This window comes from Episyrphus balteatus, chromosome 2 (assembly GCF_945859705.1).
Source record: "Episyrphus balteatus chromosome 2, idEpiBalt1.1, whole genome shotgun sequence".
Taxonomy (NCBI): domain Eukaryota; kingdom Metazoa; phylum Arthropoda; class Insecta; order Diptera; family Syrphidae; genus Episyrphus; species Episyrphus balteatus.
The window spans coordinates 123,186,658-123,206,271 of NC_079135.1; the positions used below are offsets into that span (position 1 = coordinate 123,186,658).

The 19,614-nt window shown below is 34.3% G+C and overlaps 2 protein-coding genes across 2 annotated transcripts; one reads left to right on the forward strand and one right to left on the reverse strand.

Annotated features, from left to right (window-relative positions):
• The first annotated feature begins 1,435 nt into the window (after positions 1 to 1,435).
• Positions 1,436 to 2,127, forward strand: LOC129911888 (ATP synthase-coupling factor 6, mitochondrial-like). Its single transcript, XM_055989881.1, has 3 exons — positions 1,436 to 1,581; positions 1,657 to 1,805; positions 1,871 to 2,127. The coding sequence occupies exons 1-3, from the start codon at positions 1,579 to 1,581 to the stop codon at positions 2,034 to 2,036; spliced, it is 318 nt and encodes a 105-aa protein (XP_055845856.1). The 5' UTR covers positions 1,436 to 1,578; the 3' UTR covers positions 2,037 to 2,127.
• Positions 2,128 to 11,637: 9,510 nt separating this feature from the next.
• Positions 11,638 to 15,957, reverse strand: LOC129911889 (derlin-2). The gene is made up of 3 exons (XM_055989883.1): positions 15,577 to 15,957; positions 14,957 to 15,477; positions 11,638 to 11,881 (listed from the first exon to the last, which is right to left on the reverse strand). The coding sequence occupies exons 1-3, from the start codon at positions 15,667 to 15,669 to the stop codon at positions 11,722 to 11,724; spliced, it is 774 nt and encodes a 257-aa protein (XP_055845858.1). The 5' UTR covers positions 15,670 to 15,957; the 3' UTR covers positions 11,638 to 11,721.
• Between the last annotated feature and the right edge of the window lie 3,657 nt (positions 15,958 to 19,614).

The window sequence follows — 19,614 nt, forward strand, 5'->3', positions numbered from 1 at the left end:
ATGATGTTAAAAAGATCTAAAATAATATTTTTGACAGATTCGTTTTTTTTTTTACCAATGGAAAACAACCATTCGGTTTATGGTTCATATCCAATTTCTATACTTTTTTTACAAACCAACTGCACTAGTGTGAAAATAATGCAAAATTTTAAATGGCTTTAGCATTTTACAAAATCTTTTAAAACTTTGCGTTAATATTTTTACTTTTGTAGGTACTTTTGCAAAAAGTAGACAATGTAATTAAGGCTCTAGTCATAAACAAAAAGTATTTTTTGTTTATGGCTCTAGTGTCTAGACAATAGCTGTTTTCTCACTTAAATTTTGTTGAAGATTAAGAAACTAGTTTACCGGAAAATGATAGGTTTTAAAAAAACCGGCGAACCAAAGTATTTTGGGAAGAAAAATTTTCACTCATGAACCGAATAACGTATTGACTATTATGTCTCTTTTTCTACTGATTAAAAAGCAAATCGTCTATGTCATATAATTCGACCCAAGAATTGTGAATTTTCGAAATCCATTTTTTCGACCAATTTCCAAGATGTGAGAGTTAAGGCTTGGCCACACCGGAGGGTATGCGGTATAGCGGTAACGATATTTGTACTAAAAAAATTCAACACCTGAACGTTGATGTGTCAGTTTGGAATTTTTTTCATACAAGTACCGTTACCTCTACCCGTACCTCTACCGCATACCCTCCGGTGTGGCCAAGCCTTTACAGAACACGCACTGTTTTTCTTTATTTTTGTGCATTTCTGTATTTTAAAAATGATAATGCTTTAAATATAAAACTCATAAAATCAAATTTTTAACCATTTGCTTAAACCGTAATGCCGACTTTCGGCGTAAGTCGACTCGTGTGAACGTTAGTTCAGGTGACTAAAGTTCAGGTGACTAAAGTTCAGTTAACAAGCAATTGAATGATAAAGGCTTGGCCACTAAAAAAATTTGTACTAAAAAAATTCCACACCTGAACGTTGATGTGTCAGTTTGGAATTTTTTTCATACAAGTACCCTCACCGCTACCCGTACCGCTACCGCATACCCTCCAGTGTGGCCAAGCCTTAAGGAAGAAGATAGCAAAAATCTTATTGGTCAAAGTGTTGCATAGAATCCGAAGATTTTTCAAATATGTAATAATTTTGCTTCGTTGTTATAATTACGTGTAATTTCATTCCTTTTTTTCTTCTCACACGATTACAACAAAAAAAAGTACAACCATTGTTGGAAAAACTGTCTTGTTTATCAGTCAATTTAAACTTTAAATGTTTGTGAACACATCCTTTACTAAATATTCACCTCTTTTCCAGTTTTATTGAGAATGTAGTTGAAATTTTCACATATATATAATTTTCACTATATAGTGTAGAACTACAGTGGTGAAAATCCACAAAACACATAAATCTATGAGTGTATGTACTGTGTTGAATACCTGTTTCCTGCATTAGTGTGCGTTAATGAATATTGGAATATGGAAAGAAAGACGTCTTTTTGTAAACTCGACCTGTCGCTGTCAGTTGATTATATCTGTCATTTCGGTCTGCTCACATTCGTCCTCACCAGAAAATTTCTGCCAAAATGGTAAGGTTATGCAACTTTTTTTTATAAAAATTTTAATTGAACAATAATTTAATATAAATTTATCAATATTTCTAGATGTCTGCCACCGCTCTTTTTAAAGTCGTGCGTCCCGCAGTTTGTGCTTCACGCAACTTTGGAGTCTTTGCCCCTGCTTTGAACAAAGCTTCAGATCCCATTCAGAAGTTGTTCCTTGAGAAAATTCAGGAATACAAAAGCAAGAGCAGGTTAATATTAATTGAATTAACTTCTAAATCCTTTTTTAATTGATTTATATTTCCAATTAAAATAGCGGCGGAAAATTGGTTGACTCCACTCCCGAAATCGAACGTGAATTGAAAAATGAATTGGAACGAGTAGCCAAACAATACGATGGTGGTGCTGGAGTCGACATGACACAATTCCCCACTTTCAAATTTGAGGATCCTCAAATTGATTCAATTACTACTACCAATTAATTTAATTAAGCCTACCAATTCATTTTGTTTGTGAAGTGTTAAAATTTCCGCAAATATAATCCAAAAATTTAAGCGACGAAAAAAAACAAAATCTTGGGCTTATTTTTTATATAACCATTTAAAAGCTAGACGGGAGTAGAACACTTTCTTGTGATTATATGTTTTAGTTTTGTAATTTGAACTGGAAGATTAATTATTATTCATGTAAGGAATAAACTTTTCTCTGTAACAAATTCGAAGCTAAAAAATGTCCTTGATTAATCAATGCATAGTCCTTATCAATTGGTAATTTTTGTCTATAGCAATCGCTATACGATTTTTCAAATCCAAACTGAAGTAATAAATTACATGAGTCGACGGTTTCCATTGAATCTAGTGGAACAATAGCGCAGATTCTTGCTATCTATCTCATGACCTTTAATGAATTTAAATATTCAAAAGAGTGAATAAATTATAAAAAGAATTCTCTATTTCTCATACAACTGTTTAACTTATTGTAACAATTTTGTTTGCATTATTGTATCATTTGGAATCCAAACTAAAAATGATGAGTTTTATGCAGAAACCGTAGAAAAATTGAGAACATAGAAATAATCATTTTCTTTGCGTTCACTTTTGGCTATTAGCATCACAAGGCATCCACAATTGAATAAGTTTCTTCATTGATTATCTTGGGAACTAATGGAACAGATAACCAACAGATTTTTGGCGTTCGAAGTAACCAATTAATATAAATACTATTAGCTATACTATGATTTTATGCAATAACAAATACGTTAGTCCAGATGGAAAATCTATTGTAGTGCAATACGTACAAGTCGGTAGACTAGAGTTATAATAAATTTTATTTCAGTACACGGTATAAAGGTGTAAGCAATCAAGCTCTTATTCAATATACAGTCAACTCCCTCTAAGTCGAATTTCCCTCTAAGTCGAACTTTTTCACCATTTTTAATGAACAATTTTGAAGAGAAAATATTAAATAAATCCCTCTAACTCGAATTTCCCTCTAACTCGAACCGATTTTCGAGTCCCGTGAAAGTTCGACTTAGAGGGAGTCGACTGTATATGGTTTGTTAATACTTGCACTATGCTTTATGAAATGATTCGAGGGCATGTTTGGAAAAAACATAAAACATAAACATTTAAAATTTTTAAAGATAATGTCTGGATATACATATGTAATTAGATCATGACAACAATTGTTGATTTTATATGTTTTTAACGAAAACTCATAAGAATTGGAAAAAGGTCAATATGGCTGGATGACTGATGTAAAAACTATTTTTTAATCAAAAAATTCAAAATTCAGCTGAAATAAAAGTTGTTTGCATTATAATATGTTGATGGTGATGACCTTTTTGTCGATAAATGTTTTTAAACTGGGCTTTAGGTCAATGAAAACAAATATATTTTTGTCACGACGTTTCGTTCATGTCTATGAACATCATCAGGTGATGGCAAAGGAATTGTTTGTATTAAGTCGAAACTTTTCCTATATTACGCAAAAAAAAAGGAAGTTAGCAAATTTCAATTTCACACTGTGGGGTCATTCCGTAACTAGATTATCGCCAAAAGATATCGTTTCGTCTAAGGTGTTAATTTCCATAAATTCAATAATCACTTTGGTCGCAGATGATAGCTATAGTTTCTTTTTTCGTTATAGCTAAATAGGTATTGTAACGATGAATTACTGAACTACTTTTAAGATAAAAGTCTGAACACACTACCTACTACTGCAAAGGTAGAAATGTGAACGGACCTTTAGTAATTAAGAAAAATATCTCACTGAACACATCTAAAAATATCCCACTGAACATATCTCACTGAACACATCTCAAAATATCCCACACTGAACACATCTCAAAATATCCCACTAGACTGGAAGCCTTCCTGGAAAGGAAGTTTCGAGAGACAGGGACGAGAGCCTTCGAGGACGTTCTCGAGTCTCGAGATTCCGGTATAAAAGGCAGCGTAGACACCGACCGGACACAGTTTAATCTTGAAAGTGAAAGAGTACAGTACAAAGTGAAATAAAGTGTTGCGAATTGTTAGTAGTAAATAAAGTGATTTAAAAGTGTGTTTGTTTGAGCGAATAATAAAAGTAAATTGAGTTGAAATAAAGTGTGTTCTTATTTGAACGGAAATATAAGTGGAAATTAAATAAGTTTTATTGTGAACCCGGAATAAAACATTACATTGGTGTCAGAAGTGGGATAAAACTTATTTATTTGTGCGAATCAGATAATTTCGCGAATAAAGTAAAAAGTGCGCGTGTGTTTTAAAAATAAACAAAGTTTAAAACATTTTGAAATAAGTAAAAGTGCTCGCGTTTTAAAAAGTTAAAATGGGTAAGACATTAAATCAGTTAAGTTTGACTGAGCTGAAGGCGGAATTAACTAAGCGAGGTCTTCCTACTGCTGGATCGAAAAATGACCTCATTATTCGTCTGCAGGATCACTTAACCCAGATAAACGAACATTTGGACACATTTCAATTCGAAATTGAAATGCCAGAAGAACAAGTATGTACTGGTTCCGCTTCCGATATGTCGTCCGTGATGTCTGCTCTCCTTGCTAAGTTCGAGAAAAATCTTCTTGAACAAATTGAAGCACAACGTAATGAACAGAAGGATGAACAGAAAAATCTTCTTGAACAAATTGAGACACAACGCAAGGAACAGAGAGAACAATTAGAAAAACAACAGAGTAGTGTTCTCGAAAAAATTGAGGCACAACGTACCGAGCAAAAGAGTGAACAACAGAATCTTCTCGAAAAATTGGAAACCCAGAAGAACCTTCTAGATGAACAGAAAAACCTCATCGAAGGTAAGCTTGATGCTATCGAGAACAAGTTCGTTGCTCTTGATGCTTCCATCAAAGGTGTTGAAAAACAATCTCAAGAAAAGTTCGAGAAAGTTGAAGAAAAACTCGAAAAAGTAGAAATAAAATTCGATGACAAATTGAAAGGAATGGAAGTGAAAATGCAAAGTTTTACCGAAGAACTTGACAAGGTTCGAAAAATTAAGGTGCGAGAAAGTTCTGGTGAGTATTTAAAGAAGAAGGAAATGCATCCACCAACCTTTGATGGACAAAGTTCTTGGTCGATCTACAAGAAACAGTTTGAGGCAGCTGCAACAACAAATGGCTGGGATGACGAAGACAAATGTATAGCGCTGACTCTTGCTCTTAGAGGTCCTGCTGCTGAGTTGTTACAAACGTTACCACCAGAAAAGAATGGTAACTTTGACGCTCTTGTCCAGGTCATTGAAAAACGCTTTGGAGATGGCCATATGCAGGAAGTCTTCCGCGTCCAACTCAATACAAGAGTCCAGAAAAGAGGAGAAACTCTGCAACAACTTCAAGCAGATATTGAAAGGTTGGCTCATCTGGCATATCCGACAGCAGGAGACGACATTATCAATCAGTTTGCGACAGAAGCCTTTGTACGTGCTGTATCTGATATAAATCTTCAGCGAGCAATTCGAACAGCTGGAAAACGTTCCCTTCCTGAAGCATTAGCGTTTGCACTGACTATGGAAGCAGCAGAACAGGCTTCTCAAGGCGTTCATCGGGTAAGAGAAGTTGCAGTGGAGGAATGCTCTTGTCAAAAACTCGCGTTCCAAAGAAACCAGCGAGACGGAGCTGCTCGATGCTGGAACTGTAACAAGACAGGACATCTCCAGCGGCAGTGCAGATTGCCACCAAGAAGAACTGCTTGCGAACACTGTGGAAACAGGAATATTGCCCAACAACAGGTAAGCGATACAACTAACACTCATGCTCATCTTGTTTCCCATTCGGGAAACGAGTAAGGACCAACTTCGAGGGGCAGAAGCTGGTTTCTGGTATCGATGGCCCCAGAACCACAATTCAAGTCTCACAGACTAAACGAGACAACAAAAGTCTGACAGTGGAGGCGACCATAAACAACAAACAACACGTGGCTACAATTGACACCGGTGCCACCGCCTCTATTGTACGAAGAGACTTGGTGAAGATGACATGGCTACATAACACCAACAGCTACCGTCTGAAGACAGCCACAGGAGAAGCAGCAAGGGTGTACGGTGAAGTTCGTCTTACGATCCGTATGGCAGAACTAGAGTTTTCACATGTGTTTTTGGTGGCAGATATATGTGACGAGTGCATCATTGGAATCGACTTCATGAAGGAGCATGGAATCATTTTGGATATAGGTAATCAAGTCCTGAAATACAGAAATGTAGAGATTCCAATGGTCTATGGCAACGAAAACTCGACAACAATTAGAACTGTCATCAAAGAAGACATGTGCCTGCCTCCTTCTTCAGAAGTTTTTGTGTGGACCAAGTTAAAGGGGAACTTTGGAAGCCATCGATACCTCATGGTTGAACCAGAAGTTGAGCAAAGTTCCCAAAACATCATCATCGGGAAGACTCTTGTGGCACCAAAGAACAACATGGTACCTGTACGGATACTTAACATCAAACCGTACCCAATCAAGCTTAAGAAAGGAGAAGTTGTTGGGCAATGTGAATCTGTGGCCGCAATAACTAAGATCAACGAGGTGGATACACAGATGACTATGAACTCGGAGAAACTAAAGAAACAAATTCTCAATTCAGACAACCTGAGTCAACATCAGCTTAATGTTGCGGGAAGGCTTCTTCATGAGTATGCTGATATCTTCTCTTCACCCAGCGGGCAATACGGCCGAACACAACTGGTGCAGCATCGAATCGATACAGGAGATGCTAGGCCGATTCGTCAACCAGCAAGACGTCTCCCCTTGGCCAAACAAGGTGAAGTTGAAGAAATGATAACAACAATGAAGAAAGACGGGCTAATCGAAAATTCCAAAAGCCCTTGGGCATCACCGGTAGTTCTCGTCAAAAAGAAGGATGGAAGCACTCGATTTTGTGTCGACTATCGCAGGCTGAATGATGTGACGAAGAAAGACAGCTACCCACTGCCAAGAATCAGTGATACTCTAGATGCAATGGAAGGAGCACAATGGTTTTCGACTTTGGATTTGAAGAGTGGCTACTGGCAGGTGGAAATCCATCCAGAAGATCGGGAGAAGACGGCTTTCTCCACAGGAAATGGTCTGTGGCAGTTTAATGTCATGCCGTTTGGGCTATGCAATGCCCCAGCTACTTTTGAGCGCTTAATGGAGTGCGTTTTAAATGGATTAACCTGGAAATCTTGCCTAGTCTATTTGGATGATGTCATCGTTTACGGGAAAACATTTGATGACCATTGTGAAAACCTAAAGGCTGTATTCCAAAGGCTACGAGAAGCACATCTTAAGTTGAATCCAAAGAAATGTGCACTTTTCAAGACCGAGGTTAAATATTTGGGGCATATCATCTCATCCCAAGGAGTGAAGACTGATCCTGAAAAGGTTGACACTGTGAAGAACTGGCCAACCCCTCAGGACAAGCATCAACTTCGGAGTTTCCTCGGTCTGGCAACGTACTATCGACGATTTGTGAAGGATTTTGCGAGAATCGCCAAAAGCTTGCACCAACTTACGGAGAAGGGTAAACCCTTTAAATGGTCAGGTGAGTGTGAGAAAAGCTTTCAGGAACTGAAGCTGCGGTTATGTGAAGCTCCTGTGCTGGCCTATCCGACTCCAGGCAAACAATTCATCATTGACGCAGATGCAAGTAATGTTGGAGTTGGTGCTGTTTTATCGCAAGTTCATGACGGAGAAGAAAAGGTCGTTGCCTATTTCAGCAAGGTACTCTCGAAACAAGAAAGAAACTATTGCGTGACCAGAAGGGAACTTCTAGCTCTAGTATTGGCAACAAAGCACTTCCATAAGTACATCTATGGACAGAAGTTCCTTCTTCGCACAGATCATGGTGCACTAAATTGGCTTTTGAACTTCAAAAATCCAGAGGGTCAAGTAGCAAGATGGATCGAGATACTTCAGACGTATCAATGTCAGATTCAACATCGAAGAGGAAAACTGCATTCAAATGCAGACGCATTATCTCGACGCCCGTGCAAGCAAGACTGCAAACATTGCACACGGCTAGAAGAAAAGGAAGTTGTCGCTGTTAGAAGAACGAGAGCTGATCCCATTTGCGGCTGGAGTAATGAAGAACTCAGAATGGCCCAACAGGAAGATTCGGACATCGAACCCATCCTTGCATGGAAGGAACATCAAGAGAAACCAGAATGGGCCGACATCTCCGACCGAAGCCCCACTCTAAAAGCATATTGGGCACAATGGGACTCACTTCATGTGCAAGAAGGGCTACTCAGGCGTAAGTGGGAATCCGCAGATGGTAAATCCTATGTAATGCAGCTAGTCGTACCTCAGTCAAAGGTAAATGATGTTCTCCGAGAGATGCACGGTGGAACTTCTGGAGGCCATTTAGGCATCAACAAGACGCTGGAAAAGCTACGACAGCAATTCTACTGGTTACGTATGAGAGAAGACGTTGAAAAGTGGTGCCGAAAATGTGATACTTGTGCCGCTAGCAAAGGACCAGCTAGAAAAATCCAAAGCAAGATGCAGCAGTACAATGTGGGTGCACCTTTTGAGAGAATTGCAATAGACGTAGCAGGTCCTTTTCCCGAAACCAACAACGGAAATCGATACATCCTTGTAGTGATGGACTACTTCAGCAAATGGCCTGAGGCATTTGCCATTCCAAACCAGGAAACCAAAACAGTTGTGGATAAGATTGTCTTTCATTGGGTGAGCAGGTTCGGAGTACCCATGGAACTTCATTCCGACCAAGGAAGGAACTTCGAATCTAAGATTTTTCAAGAGGTTTGCTCACTCCTTGGCATCAAGAAGACGCGAACAACACCGCTTCATCCACAATCTGATGGGATGGTTGAGCGATTTAACAGGACACTTAAGGAACACCTGTCAAAAGTAGTCAATGATAATCAACGAGACTGGGACCGACATATTCCATTATTCTTGATGGCTTATAGAAGTGCAACACATAGTTCTACTGGACATACACCATCGGAAGTCCTATTTGGCTCAACAATACGTCTGCCAAGTGAGATAAAATTTGGAAGTGTTCCAAACGAGCCACATGAAATGGATGAGTACGTAGATAAACTGAAAGGAACACTGGCTGACATTCACCAACGGACAAGGACAAATATAAAAGCGTCTAGTGACAGGATGAAAACAAGATATGACGCACGAGCGACAGCAACAGGGTTTCAAGAAGGAGAACTTGTGTGGTTTTACAATCCCCACCGACAAAAGGGACTATCACCGAAGCTACAACAAAACTGGGAAGGCCCTTACACAGTAATAACCAGAATTAACGACGTGGTTTACCGTATACAAAGAGGGGTAAGAGGCAAACTAAAGGTAGTTCATTGTGACCGTTTACATCGTTATAATGGTGATAGAAGCAATGGAGTTGTTCGGGACGAACAATCCTAAGAGGGGGGCAATGTAACGATGAATTACTGAACTACTTTTAAGATAAAAGTCTGAACACACTACCTACTACTGCAAAGGTAGAAATGTGAACGGACCTTTAGTAATTAAGAAAAATATCTCACTGAACACATCTAAAAATATCCCACTGAACATATCTCACTGAACACATCTCAAAATATCCCACACTGAACACATCTCAAAATATCCCACTAGACTGGAAGCCTTCCTGGAAAGGAAGTTTCGAGAGACAGGGACGAGAGCCTTCGAGGACGTTCTCGAGTCTCGAGATTCCGGTATAAAAGGCAGCGTAGACACCGACCGGACACAGTTTAATCTTGAAAGTGAAAGAGTACAGTACAAAGTGAAATAAAGTGTTGCGAATTGTTAGTAGTAAATAAAGTGATTTAAAAGTGTGTTTGTTTGAGCGAATAATAAAAGTAAATTGAGTTGAAATAAAGTGTGTTCTTATTTGAACGGAAATATAAGTGGAAATTAAATAAGTTTTATTGTGAACCCGGAATAAAACATTACAGTATCTATTTGTGTTAATTTGTAAACAAAATTAAACTTTTCTGATTTTTATCAATTTTATAGAAACTGTGCTTCTGTAACTTTTATCATTGGCGATAAAATTTATGAATGACTATAAATTTATTTTTATATCATCAAAATAAAAAGAATTTCGTTCAAATTCATAATTTCTTAATTCATAAATTCTGAATTTGAAAGAAATTTTGCATTATTTTTGGACTAACATTAATTTTATAGAAATTCAAAAATGTTTATAGCCAGTGATAGTTAAAGAACTGACGCTTTTACTACATCCAGCACATCAGCTAATTGATCTACATTGGCGACCTCAAAAATCATAATTTGAGTCGAATTAAATACTTGTTATTGTCTAAAATCTAAATAGTACAAATGTTCAACAATTTAAGAAAAAAAAATTGTAATATTGTATTCAAAATATTTTCATCTCTTCCACCATCGTATTATATTCAAAAATAAAAATAATTCGGCTTTGTTAATTCCAACTGCAAATTTTGGGCACACACCATTTGTTTACCTTGATAAACCCAATTAATACTTAATTAAGCACTCAAAAGTATGCAATTTCATAATAAAAGACGAGACGATAATGATACAGTTCGTCACATATTATCGTTTTGGTGATGCTCGTTTTGAAAATTACGGCATAAGTAGACTGATAATAACATAAAGGATACTTCAAATTTGAAAATTCCAGTTTCAAGAAACTGGGGTCGAATTACGGCACACGATTACGATCATAACGTTTTGACTATTGCTCTCTCTATTTAATCAATAGAAACAAATAAGGACGCATAGCAACCATACGTTTGCGAACGTATGCCGTAGTTCGACCCCTGGTTACTAAAAACACGTGATTTAAAAGACGTTTTCGGTAAAACTATTCGGTTTTTATTTTGTGTAAAATCCAAACAACCTTAACCTGACAAGATTCCACCCTGTAACATTCCATTTCAGTATTACCCTGTTGTGAACTTATTTCCAGTAACCCGCGACACAATAGAAAGTGCAATGGACTATTACGCTAGAGGTCTGGGTTTCAGTCCCAGCCTCCACCACCTAAAAAATGTCATGGGTACTGCCTCTTGCGAGGAATTGAGTACTATTGCAATAAAAAGTACATCTCTGCTTAAACTTAAAGAATGGTTGACAGTTGTTAGTAACTAGGCTTTGCCCCATCATGAGAGTGTTGTGGCACAACAAATATATTTATTTTATGAACTCCGTTCCAAGTTGTTCCCGTGCCTTGTATTGCTCTTATAGTCTTATAGATTGATAGTTGCAGCTATTTCCTCTTAAATGAATTAATCATAAACAGTGTGGAAGTGAAACATAAAAAGTGTTTTTTTTTTATAAAATGTTTCCGCAAGTCCTTAATAAATTTTTATATATTTATATTTATGTACAAAGAAATTAGTAATTTTATATTACATTTCATGTCTTTTTCTAACCATATTCTCTTTTTTTTTTCAACCATAAACTTATTCAATAAAAAAGAAATATAGAAAAAAGGACAAACAAACAAAAAAAAAAAATTAAAACTTTAAGTTGTATTGCAAAATGAACATTATTTTTATATCAACACATTTTTTTCTTTTCTATTTTTTTTTTTTTTATGAATAGAAAAAAAAAAATTATTGCTGAACTCCAAGCCAGAAAATGTTGTCTTTAATTCTTGATTGTTGGATTCTATTTGTTTTTTTTTTTTTTTACATATTTGGCGTCATTTTTAATCTTGATGCGGACGAGCACCAGCAGCTGCTGCTTGATTATCATCACGCTCAAGTCGATTACCTTCACCAATTTGTTCGCCCCAATCAAAGCCTCCAGGACGATCTTCAGGCATTGGTTGATAGTTTCGATCTATGTGTTCGTTAAACATGACTTTTCTAAAAATATAAAAACATACATAATTTACAAACCAGTACATTGAAACTCAAGTAACTCGATGTAGTCTAGTAATTTTAGGTTATATCTGCGGAAAAATTCCTAGTGGACTGAATTTTGGTATATGTACCTATACCTTTCTTCCGGCGTTGTAACGAAGATGTGAAAAATCGACATTGATATCTATGCCGGATAAAAAATTCATTAGGGTCAAAAGGTCACGTAAAAATGAAGAATGTTTAATCGTTGGAATAAGGTACTATGAAAAGCTCTGCTCGACTGGTCTTCTACTAAAAAAAACTGTTCAAAATCTAAGAACGATACCTAGGGTAATGCAGAAACGACTCAATAGTCCCTACGTATTTTATCATAGGAATTTTAATGGGCAACTGTTAATAACATTAATTTTTGTCTATAAAACCAAATAATTCACCCAAAAAAAACTTTTTACGCAGGTTTTCCTTTTGCATTAATCAAATCTCAAAACCTGTTACAAGAAAATACTATATTTCTTTCAGAATAGCAGAGCTTCTATCAGTACCTTATTCCAACGATCAAACATTCTCCATTCATGATTGGCTATTCTGCTATTTTAGGGAAAGGATAAGGTTCTTTTTATATTGTGGATTGTGGTAAACACCATAACACAGTACCAACTCATAAAGGAGCTTAATTCTTCGAGTTCGGAATAAAATTTTGAGGCTCGTAGCTTCTTAATTAATGCAAGATGGAGTTCTTTCCAAGTTAAGAGTGTCGTCACGTTATTCCTCAATAAAAAAAAAAAGAATTGGACCGGTCTAGAAATTTTAGAAACCTTATAACAGTCCAAAATTAGCTGCTGAAAAAGCTTTACGGTAAGTAACAGATTGATAACAAGCTCAAAACTACAGTTAAATCATGTTTAAAAAGTTTTTCCTGAAGAATGAAGGCGCTTATTGCAGAAAGAGGGAAACATGCACAATTTCCAAAAAAATATTTTTTTCCTTTTTTTATTATTTTTTATCTCATTTTTTTTGCATTTTTGAAGTGAAAACTTCTTTAGTATCGAAGTGATTTGAAAGACGATGAAACGAAAAAGAGACGCACAGCTTAAACTATATATAATAGATATAAAAATCGTTGATATATCATTTGATATTTGTGTTAACTTGAAAATGAGTAATAAGAAGGAATTTTTCGAAATTCAAAAATTTAATAGGGTAAATAAGGGTAAATCGAGATAGTAAAAAATAGTTATTTCCTAAACGGTAAATTGTAGAGAGTTGAGGTATTGGTATTGAACAAATTCTTAAAAATTTCAAAACTAAGTTTTGAAGGGGTTTTTTTTTAAATGAAAACATGTACTTAGTAGACCTTTGACAAAGTGGTTAAGTAATGTAGGTGGGGGAAACTTTTTTTGACAATTTAACAGATGTCATTAGAAAGTTAATGAAAACGTTATTTATTTATCTTTTTTATTTTAATAGATAAATAAATGAAATTTAAACCGTTGATAGATGATAACTATCTTGTATAGAATTAATTTTATATTTGGGCAATTCCATGATAACTCACGTTACATTCACAAAAATTTCCAACACATAAATAATTTTTTTTTTCTTCAATTTTAATGTAAATTGATACGAAATTACTATCCATGAATGGAGCATAATTATTACTTTCATAATTAACTAAAAAAATTGTCTTTATTTTTAACAATTGCTTTGGAAAAATAAAAGTTTGATGGTAACTCACGTTACAAAAATCGGATACGAATTTTAAGAGTCCGACAGTATGAAGTTTTTATGTGAAATTAATGTCGTTTTCGATTGGTTTCACTCAAGGATTCACTCATTCTGAAATCCAATAAAACAGTTTGAATCGTTTCCACTCAATTCTGAAAGTTTGTATCGGTGTTAGTGAATAATCAAATAAAAAAATTTAATTTTGTACGAGAAAATTTTGTTTGACATTTATTTTCTATGTATAAGTAATTTTGAGTCGATTCTGATTTGAAATAGAGAAGAGAATTTTACTTCAGAGAAGCGTTTAAGCTGTCATGTTTTTGTGAATAAAACGCTTTCAGAAGGCTTCTGAATGCTTCCGGACGGCCAATCGAAAACGACATAAGAATCTTAAATTGTTTTCAATGAAGATTCCATACATACAAAATTACAAGCTTTTAATATGAGTGACAAAACCAAACATTTTTTCAATATTTCGAGAAAAAATTTTAAAATATTTAGGTAACTCACGTTACATTATTTTGGTAACTCATGTTACCTGCGATTTGTGGTTCCAAAAGTAAAGAAAAGATGCATTTTCACTCAAGTTTTTTTTTAATCGAATAGTGTGTAACGAAGCTTGCTTAAATGTTAACATATTTTAGCACTCACGAGGGGATATTGTCATCGTCACTATTACAATCATCATATTTTCAGTTTGCTTGTTTATCCGTCATTTTCATGTGAAATTCTTCTGTTGTTGGCAAGCTTATGCTATAAAAATGCTTTAAGATTATTAAACCCCTAAATTTTATCTCTATCCATAAGGGAATACAACAAAGAATCTTTTCTTGCAACTTGCATAAAGAGTTGCCGTTTGTAAATAGTAATTTGCTAATAAAAAAAGTAAAAAAGACTGCATAATTTGTTCAAAATTCGTGTCCACTTTTTCATGGAATTACCCATTTATAATCCAGAAAAAACGGTAAAAAGTGGCAATCAACAATTTTGAAGGTTTCGCTTCTACCACGTGTGGATTGCACACATGTTTTTTCTTTTTACCCTTTTTTTCAAATAATCTGTATTTACTTGCTTATATGAGCGATTGAGACCAAAAGAATACAATCTACTTCGATAAAAACCTCAAAAATTGAGCCACATAAACCAAAAAGAAAAACTGATTTTCATGACCTTTTGACCCTAATAAATTTTTTAGCCGGCATTGATACAATGTCGATTTTTCACATCTTCATTACAACGCCGTTATAAAGGTCTATACCAAAATTCAGCCTACTAGGAATTATTCCACATATTGGGTTTTAAAATGCCTAAAATTATTGGAATAATGAGGATTGGAATATATAAAAAACTTACAGGAAGTTTGGTGTTTTCAGGAATTTATATCCATTCTGTTGCTGTGGAAATACATCTTCCAGGAAATAGTAAATGTGTCCCACTCCCATACCAATGATATCCACCCAAATTGTATTTCCCAAAATCATCGAAAAACAAAGCAATACCCATGGCAAGTATGGCGCTTGGAAGTTGAGTAATCCAAAGAAATTCATTCGTACAAAAGGATTCCGCCGAGACCACACATAAACCAACATCAATGTGAATGCTTGACCCAGAAACAACAAATTCACAAAAAGTCCAAAGAACGTCATTAGCAATCCACCAAAAATGAACATCATAACGAAATCAGAAGTGCGACCCCGAAAGGAGCCTTCTTCCAGCATTCGACAGTAGCGATAAGTGAAAATCATGTTAAAGAGAAAGCCAAAACTAACGGTCCCGAAGAATAAGAAAGTCGTTGCAAATCGCCATAGCTGAAGCTTTTTAACTATCAGCATGGGATGAAAGTATAGTTGAAGTGGTGATACTAGATCTAGATGCTGTCAAAATAGAAGACACACAAAAAAATACATAGAAAAACAAATAAAATAAGGATGACGTGGGAATCATTGAACACTGACGAGTTGCGGGTAACTTACCACGGATAATGTTGTTATGACACAGGCGCTAATATAAAATCTGGTAACTGTTGGTATTTCTAAATAGCTCTGCCTTATAATTTGGAGAGCCATATTTTATTTTGTTATTTTTGTTGTGAATCAGCAATTTTTATATAAAAATTGCTTATTTTCGAGTTCTTATCGGACGATAATGGTTGTCATCAATCCCATTGGGTTATTTTGGTTATTCTATTTAAATAAGTCACCTTAATGACAATGTTGAATTTTTTAATTATTCTAAGTACTTGGATTATTTATTTTAAATTCTATTAGTTTAAATAATTAATTTCATATAATTTATTATTTATAAAAAGATTTTTTTTTAATAAATTTTTGTGTTTCTCTTGCAAGGTAAATATGGAATAATTTTGATTTTGAAGTTTTGTGCTTATCTGTCAAATTTTTTTTTAAAGAAGAGAAATGTCATTATTTGGACTACATTATCGACATAATTGAAGTGTGAAACACATGGGTAATCTGTTTATGTTGTTTTCCAAAATAATAAAAAGGAAGGTTCCGGGTAAAACCAGAACTATAATTAAAGTTCAATTGGAGGTGGTAGTTTACTCGTGAGTAGAAATCTAGTACAACAACTACACATTCCTATCTCCTCGAGTAGTAGATCATGTGTTAATTCTAGTACTAGATCTACTCATGAGTAAACTACCCAACTAGCACAACAGCTTCTATAAATTGAGATCTCGCAGGTACTACTTTTTATACAGCTTGTATTGAGCTTGCTTCAGAATTTAATTGCTTATAGAAGTTCGAACTTGTTTAACTTCTCATAGATTGTTTAAATACTGTTAAAGAAACTAAAACGAAAAAAGATTGTTTTCGGAAAAGCCTGCTTAATGAATTTATAGAAGCTTTACAGAAATTACCAAGTTTAGTATTTGATTTTTGGTTTTGATATTGAATAATCTAGCTCGGACACTTTTTGGTTTTGAAATTGAATAATTTAGCCAGGACATTTTTTTGACATTTCTGCTAGGTATTTGAACTGATTAAGTTTTTGATTTCATTAATGAATATTAGAGTGACCGCAACTCCCATCGAAAAAAATTTTTGTCGTATTTTTAGCGGAGCTAATTTTCTGCGAAAAACAGTGAAAAAACAGAGATTTTTGATACTTTGAGCGAGTGTCGGCACCATTTAGACCAGGCATGCGACTTACATCGTATATTTGTGCGGCCCAAGCTTAATTTAAGTACAACTTGCATTTTCAATTTTTACATTCAATTTTTGTTTAAAAAATGAAATTTAAATGTCTCTTATGAACACAAACAAACCGGGGAATCCAATAAAATTGTTTTGAATTTCTCCATTTCAACACGATGTTCACTGCAGAGATTTTAACGTTTTGCGATTTATGTCGCAATCTAAAATTTCCAGCTTATATGAGTTCTTGATGGGTGAAAAGGTAAACAAACATTTTTTGTATTGAAAACAAGCTTTTTTTGCTGTATTTAGTATTGGAGTGCAGTTTGACCAATGGGAAAGCAGTGAAAAAGTTCCATACGATTTGTTTCATCCTAAGTGAATTTTCGGGAATAAGCTCTGAATTCGTTTATTTGTACAAAAAATTTAAGTCGACTTCCAAATAACCAAAAATTCTACTTTTTTCTTAAATGAACACCAATGAAAAAAATTCGCTACTTTTTCCCGAAAAATCCATCCTTTTTTAATCTGTTTTTGATACGGGTTTAAAAATATAGAATCAGTACGTAATCATTTGCAAATGGAGCTAATCGAAATCCAGTGTGGCTCCGTTTAAAGTTCCAAATTCGATGAAGCTGGGATGCCTGAATTTTACAAGTATCTACCAAGCAGATTTAAGAACACACGAAAATTGGCATATGAAATCATTTGTATGTTTGGAAGCACTTATCGATGCGAGCAGCAGTTTTCACTTATGAATCGAAATGACTCACTTGTTCAATCCAGAATAACAGAATTACACCTTGGGTCTGTTTTAAAAGTAATAACTTCTAAAAAATTTTCATCACAAGTAGAGAAGATGGTACAGAAAAGAGATGCCAAGTATCAGGCAGAAAACATTAATATTACTACATATTGTTCTTGTTCTATTATAAAAATAAATCTGTTTCATAAAAATTCTAATGATTTCTTTTTTTGCGGCCCATAGAAATTTAGATCCTGCTATTTTGGCCCGTGAATGCCATTGAGTTTGACAAGCCTGATTTAGACTTATCCAATCGAGCTAAAATTTGGCTATATAAAAATCTGCAAAGGCGGAACATTTTTTCGACCAAATTTCGAAAAACGATTTCTTGCGGTCACTCTAATGAACACATACTTACTCATGAGAACACTTACTCAAGCTTCACCCGTACCGTCAATTTTTCATTATACGAATGTGGAATGTTATACTCGTCTGTTCTTATATTCTTATATAGAGCGATTGTTAATTGAAACTTCTTTTCAAAACTACATACATACAAATGTGTTTAGCATTTAAAGGCTTTTTTGGCACACCCTGGTGTATACGTAAACTTTTTTTTGTCAGTATCGTTTCCACGGCAGTTTTGATGTGAACGAACATTTCAATTTCGAATTTTTATAACTATTATACAGTTATTTTTAAACATAATTGAAATTGTAGATATTTAGCCATGACAAGCACCTGGTTTTACACTACAATTTTTACTCGAACAATTAGAACCAACAAATGAAAACAACGATTTTTAATTGAAAGATATGATTTATTTTTCCTCTCATTGGGTTTTATTTTGTGTTTTTTTTTTGCATTTGTTTTTGTTTATAATACATTTTTAAATATTATCTTGTTTTTGTTTTCATTAAATTTTATTGACTATGTCATAATCGTTTACAATATTCATTAAATATAAATGTAATGTTGTTTGTAATGAGCTGCATTCACATTCTGTAAAATAACTATTTCAGTTAAAATCTATTTAATCTATTATATTCTCACTTTACAGTTTCAAATATTATGTAGATTTATGTTTCTTTTTTAATAATTTAAAATTTAATATAATTGTGATCTCAATTTCTGCAGTTGGATATTTTGATATTTCCATTCTATAGAAAAAAAAATACTGCCTTCGTTTTCTTTTTTAAGTATAATAATTTTATTTATCTTAAAAGACTGTTTTATATTTAATTTAAGTTTTAATTTTTATTTACAAAAGACAAAAATAATTTCATTTACTTTTTCAAAATGGAATTTTATAAATAATAAATTAAAAAAATTGACATCCTGAGGTACAATTGTTGTTGGTTTATTATACTTAAAAAAAATTATGTTTTTTATTTTTTTTTCAGTTTGAGTTTCTTTTCTTTGTACCTGAGTTGAGCTGTTTTTGTAAAATACAATAAACATACAATGTGTAAATTTGTAAAAAATTACCGAGAAAAAAAAAAATAATCAAATATATTTTTTTTGTTCACACTATTAGAGTGGTCAAAATTAAAAATTATTATATGCATTTTATTTTTTATGTTGTACTGTCAGGAAGGCAGCTTGTTGATTTTGTTATTATAATTTTTAATTGTAGTTTATTTTTAAGTGTAAGAAAATTGTTTTCTTTAACAGTGTGTTTATAAAAATACCGTACCTATGTATTTAGTTTTTATATATAAGTACATTCGGTTTTTAATTAAAAACAAAAATGAAATTACTGGATCAGAGATCTGGGTTCGAATCCCAGCCTCCACCACCTCTAAACATTTTTTTCTGGGGTACTGACTTGACAAAACTTCCAAGAAGTTTTAACCGCCGAAGTTCGCACTCGGCGGTTAAAAGTAGAACCCTTTCATGGGGTTAAGTGTTTTGGTCACTTCTCTAGGCTTTGCTCCTTCAAGGGATGTCGGGCCACAAATTTATTAATTTAGTACTGTTAATACTAATTGAAATTTCCTACATAAAAATGTGCCCTGTCTTGCCATCCCCAAGTATTGATTGTGCTCTTATGTTAACAATATTGACCCTAAAGATTCACTCGGTGCAAAATTCGCCCTTAATATTTTTTT

Coding starts and splice junctions, on each gene's coding strand:
- LOC129911888 (XM_055989881.1), top strand. Junction 1,806..1,870: donor GAATACAAAAGCAAGAGCAG/GTTAATATTAAT, acceptor CAATTAAAATAG/CGGCGGAAAATTGGTTGACT.
- LOC129911889 (XM_055989883.1), bottom strand. CDS start 15,669: ATGGCTCTCCAAATTATAAGGCAGAGCTATTTAGAAATACCAACAGTT. Junction 15,478..15,576: donor TCATAACAACATTATCCGTG/GTAAGTTACCCG, acceptor CTATTTTGACAG/CATCTAGATCTAGTATCACC. Junction 11,882..14,956: donor CTGAAAACACCAAACTTCCT/GTAAGTTTTTTA, acceptor TTATATTTTTAG/AAAAGTCATGTTTAACGAAC.